At 35.6% G+C, this 5,458-nt stretch overlaps 1 protein-coding gene across 1 annotated transcript in view; it reads left to right on the forward strand.

Moving 5' to 3' along the window:
- The first annotated feature begins 222 nt into the window (after window positions 1–222).
- PIAS2 (protein inhibitor of activated STAT 2) overlaps window positions 223–5,458 on the forward strand; it is a 69,023-nt gene continuing 63,787 nt past the window's right edge. Inside the window, exons 1-2 of the mRNA XM_042781389.1 lie at window positions 223–694; window positions 5,105–5,189. Coding sequence (XP_042637323.1) covers window positions 223–694; window positions 5,105–5,189 — 557 coding nt within the window. The remainder of the gene's footprint in view (window positions 695–5,104; window positions 5,190–5,458) is intronic.

Genomic DNA, 5,458 nt, shown 5'->3' on the forward strand with positions numbered 1-5,458 from the left:
ATTAGCATGTACCACTTGATAGGATACTGAAAAATCAGATTTTATGGTGTATTTAATAGAGGATTTAAATTTTTTTATTTTTAATTTTATTTTGGCAGAATACAACAAAGCATTTGCCATTTCAACCGTTTTTACATTTGCAGTTCAGTGATACTAGGATTTTTATGTGCTTGAGGGTAACTATTGGCTTATGTCCTTTTTTTTTTTTTTTCCTTTTAGAATATGGTTTCTAGTTTTAGGGTTTCTGAACTACAAGTGTTACTAGGCTTTGCTGGACGGAATAAAAGTGGACGCAAGCATGACCTCCTGATGAGGGCGCTGCATTTACTGAAGAGTGGCTGTAGCCCTGCGGTTCAGATTAAAATCAGAGAATTGTATAGACGCCGATACCCACGGACTCTTGAAGGACTTTCGGATTTATCCACAATAAAATCATCAGTTTTCAATTTGGATGGTAATTCATCACCTGTAGAACCGGACTTGGCTGTGGCTGGAATCCGTTCATTGCCTTCCACTTCAGTTACATCTCACTCACCATCCTCTCCTGTTGGTTCTGTGCTGCTTCAAGATACTAAGCCTACATTTGAGATGCAGCAGCCATCTCCCCCAATCCCTCCTGTCCATCCTGATGTGCAGTTAAAAAGCCTGCCCTTTTATGATGTCCTTGATGTTCTCATCAAGCCCACAAGTTTAGGTAAGTATTAGAGAAGTTGATTTCCTCTGGAGAAGAGAGTAAATAAAGCAAGAAGCCTTCAGCTGTTGACTAACGATTTATTGCTAATGGTGCAAAACTGAGGGATTAATGCCAAATGTTTAAAAAAAAAAGTTGACACCCATGACTGAAGTCTAATACAAAGCTATCAGTTCACATCATTCAAGCTTTCTTATAGCTTTGAATGCAGATTACTTCTATGTGAATGGGAGATATTGTTGTGGCCGTCTTTAGAAAATAAAATCTACATGTGAGGAATTGGTGAAAAGATTTGAGTAAAATTATGTATATCCAACTCATGTCCTTGAATCATGGGCTTTTTCCTTTCATTTGTTGTTGTTAACTACATACATCGAATCTGCTTAATTAATTGCTTTTCTGATCTTGAGTTATGGGTACTAATTGGGAAAAAATAAACTGTAAAACCTATGTGCCTGTACTTTACATTTTGCCATTCTTTCTCATGATCTATATTACAACAACAGTCTAATATATTTACTTATGCTGCGTTTAGTGTATTCATTTGGCTTGTATTCTTAATAGAATCAGCTTATCTAAAAAACGATCAGTAAGCATCAATACAAATTCGATTTTACTAATATAGGCTATAAACTCTGGGAGTCCAGTTATAGTACACAGTGATGAGGCAAATCTATTTTCCCTTAGAAATAGGGTGATTATTTGAGATTAAATTCTGGATTGAAAATTTTAGCAATAAGTAGATAATAAAGCCAAAAATAGATCAGGAAAGCAAAAGGTGGAACAAAGATATATACCTATCCTGATATAAACTACTAATATCCTAATGTGCAAGTCCTATAACTTGTGTGTATACGTTGCATATGCTGACTGTAGAAGCATTCCAATTTTGAATCTTAAGGCTAATAATCACTCCAGTCATCCAGACAGGGTCTCAAATACTGGCATTTACCCTGGTGAACTCACTGAGGGGCTTGTGCTCTCTTTGCAGGTAATACCTGACATTTTTGTAGCTGTGAGTGGATCTGTTCTTAGAGCTATTTGCATTATTTTTCAAAATGAAGAAAGAAAGGGAGCTTTTGAACAGATAATTTCATTTTCAACCCCTCCATTCTTTTTGCAGTTGTCTTATACTTCCATTATAAATCCTCCTTTCAGTGCTGTTATTTTTGCTTTAAACAGTTAAATTTTTTTAAGGAAAAATGGTATATTGTTTTGCATTTACTACTTGTTTACTGTTTTTTATTCCCAAAGATTTGGGCTTGAATTTGGTACATATTTTTTTTAACCTGGATCATTTTTTTCACATTTTTTATATGTGCCTGTTTATTTGAATAGTTACTATTTCATCCTGTTTTTGAGAAGAATATTGAATTCTCAGTTGATAGTTTTTTTCTCTTTCACTACTTAAAAGTGTCATTGCATTGTCTTTTAGCCTACAGCTTTCATTCATATTGTCATTCTCTTACAGGTATGTAATAGGTGTGTAATATGTTGCTCTCTGGTTGCTCTCAAGATTTTGTTTTATCAGTGTTTCAGTAGTTTGACCATGATGTGGCTATATATTTTTCTTTGTACTTATCCTGTTTAGGGTTTTATCTGTAAGTCAGTTTTTTTTCCCTTCCCTTCAGAGTTTTTAATAATTCCACCATTATTTCTACCAGTATTTTACTTTTCTTTTACCTGCCTTATTTTTACTCTCTCCTCCTTCTGGGATTCCATTTGTGCCTATGTCAGATCTTTTGTTATTATTCCATAGGTGCTTAAGGCTTTGATCATTTTTCTTCAACTTTATCTTCTTATTTCTGTTGATCAGTTATCTTTACTTGCACTTAATTATTCTTTAATTTTGTCCAGTGAATTTTTATTTCAGTTATTGTACTTTTCAGTTGTAGAATTTCCATTTCTTGTGTGTAATTTCTATTTTTCTGCTCATATTCTATTCTTTCATTAAAACCATATTCCTCTTAAATTCTCTGAACATACGTTTATTGGAATGTTCATAGTACCTGCTGTAAAGTCTTTGCTAAGTCTGACATCTGGACCATCTCAGGGTTGTTTTCCATTGACTGCTTTTTATTTTTAGTATGGATCATGCTTTCTTCTTTCTTTGCATATCTAGTAATTTTTTACTGTATACTAGCTAGTGTGGATAATACAGTGTAGAGGTTATGGATTTAGTTATCTTCCTTTGAGGAATGTAGTCCCCCCACTACACCTGATTTGACAGTTAAGTTACTTTGTGACTCTGTAAACTTGCGTGTACGCTTGGTTTTATATATTATTAAAGGTATCGGTGGAAAGTTCAAAGTGTTTGCTAAACCCGTGTAATGTGATGGATTTCAGTTTTTTCTTGAGGATTTTATGTGGGTTTACCTTGGACTGTGCTCCATAGGGTTTTCAAAGCTATATAACCTTTTGGAAGCAGATTGCCAGAAGTTTCTTCTGAGGCAGGGGTTTGGAGCAGGTAAGATGGCAGTTAAGCACAACAATGAGGCTTCCACTCCTGCCAGACTGGAACTCCAGTATTCCCTAGCGCTGCCCAACTTCTAATGTTTCTGCTTTGTTCTTGGCCCTGTAGCAGCCGTTCTTTGTTAGCTCTTAGGTGTCTCTCCATGTATGTGTGCAGCCCAGCCCTCAGTCAGGGTCTTAGATGTAGATCCTCAGACTGATTTCTGGTATGCTGCCTTCATAGCTTATGCCCTACCTGAACCTTTACCTACAGATTCCATCCACTTCACCTATCCTGAATTGTGTTCTCTGCCTTCTCAGGGACTGCTGTGCCCTGCTTGGACTCTAGCTTATAGTGATGCATTTGGGAAATTGTTGCCAGATGGAAAATTGGGGTGGTTCTAGAGCTCCTTTCCTGTGAGTTTTCTCTTCTCAGGAATTGCAGGCTCGAGCTAGCTGTTTTGCCTCCTCATCTGTGCCTTGTATTTTGTCTTGAATTACAGTTGTTGAGGATAGGACGTCAAAGTTGACACCAACCAATAAACCTCATCAGCTGCTGTAGAGTCAGTGCTGACTCCTGGAAACCCCACATGTTGCAGAGCAGAACTGTGCTCCATAGGGTATTCAAGGCTGTGGACTTACAGAAATGGATCACCATGTGTTTTTCCTCAGGCCCCTCTGAAAGGCTCTGATCTGCCAGTGTTCCAGTTAATAGTTGAGTGCTTAACCATTTGTGCCACCCAGTGAATCCTAGTATGATACCAGGTACATGCTTATAGTTTGAAGGAGATGTTAGCTGCTTCATTTTCCCATTATAATCAATCATACTATACATATGACTTTGGTACTTGTTTTCTTCTTATATTAGCAACCTGAACAATAAAGAAAAGATTGAAGAATGACTAGAAATTGAGGAAATGGAGAGACTTACTACTCTAGTTATGTTTTCGTGTTTATGCTTTATAGTATGTTTATGACATAAAATTTTGTTTAATTTTGAAGACTTGCATCATAAGCAGTATCCCTTTCTTTGCTTTTTAAAAGTCTTTTGGGAAAATACAAACCACTTTATAACATGATTACTAGAAGCATAATTACTGTAATAAACTGCATATGCTTAAAGAGAGGAGTATTTTACTCAGGAAGTTAATATTTTTCTTGATGTTTTGTGACTTATGGATCAAAGCTGTCTGTCATTGGATATTTAGCAGGTATCTTGACGCATGCAGGAAAACCGGGCAGTAATAAATGAGGGCTGTTCTGATTTTTTTCCTGGGTGGGAGTTGGAAGCCTTGAGGCCTCTATATTAGCTTTTAAGTTTTGTTCTGTTTTGCTTTACATTGAATAATGTAGTAGTATTAGTCTATTTCAATTCTTTGTGAACTCAAATGCATCAGGGCATGTTTTTAATAATACAGATAATTAAGAAGGATAACCTTACTGAGTAATCTTTTGTTAATTAGGTAATCTCTTATATGTAAATTATTATATATGTTAATAGTTTAAAAGTTTTGAAGTTTTAAATTTTCTTTTATATGAATGCTCTGTGTAATTGGATATAAAGCACCAAAACAAAAACAGAACAAAGAAACAAAGAAACAAAAACAAAAAACTCTGATCCTTGGATAGAGTTCTCCTGGGGAGAATTTTTGACTTCCTCAGATTTTTCAGTAGGTGATACTATATATAGACATGGTTGAAATGTAAATCACACATGAAGAGTTTTGTTATATTTTGACTATATTATAATTAGTCTTTTAGAATAAAAAATAATTGCTTAAAATTAAAACATTTAGTAATGATTTTGTTCTTCTGATTCCAAAACTAATGCAATTTAGTATTTTTTTATTTTGGAGCCATTAAAGTTTCAGAATTTGTCCCCTTTATCAGGAGTGCCTAGTTTTTGCAAATACTTACATCGTTGGAGTTTTATTAAAATATTTTCTTTCTTTTCCCCCTCAGTTCAAAGCAGTATTCAGCGTTTTCAAGAGAAGTTTTTTATTTTTGCTCTGACACCTCAACAAGTTAGAGAGATATGCATTTCCAGGTAAGAGGAATGTTTGGAATATATTTCTCCATCAGTGTGGACTATTTCTTCTTAAGTAAAGGTAGTATGCTTTGACTAATGTTTGCCAAATATTTAATACCGTGTATTAAGGAGCTCTGGTAGCATAGTGCCTAAGGCACTTGACTGCTAACCAGAAGGCTGGCGGTTCAAACCCACCAGCCACTCTTCGGAAGGAAGGTTGAGCATTCCTACTTCCGTAGTGATACTGCCTTGGAAACCCAAGGAGGGGTCGCTATGAGTCGAGGCTG

The sequence above is a fragment of the Orycteropus afer genome, unplaced genomic scaffold, assembly GCF_000298275.1.
Source record: "Orycteropus afer afer isolate SDZICR_OR568_19922 unplaced genomic scaffold, OryAfe1.0 scaffold00113, whole genome shotgun sequence".
In the NCBI taxonomy this organism is placed as follows: Eukaryota; Metazoa; Chordata; class Mammalia; order Tubulidentata; family Orycteropodidae; genus Orycteropus; species Orycteropus afer.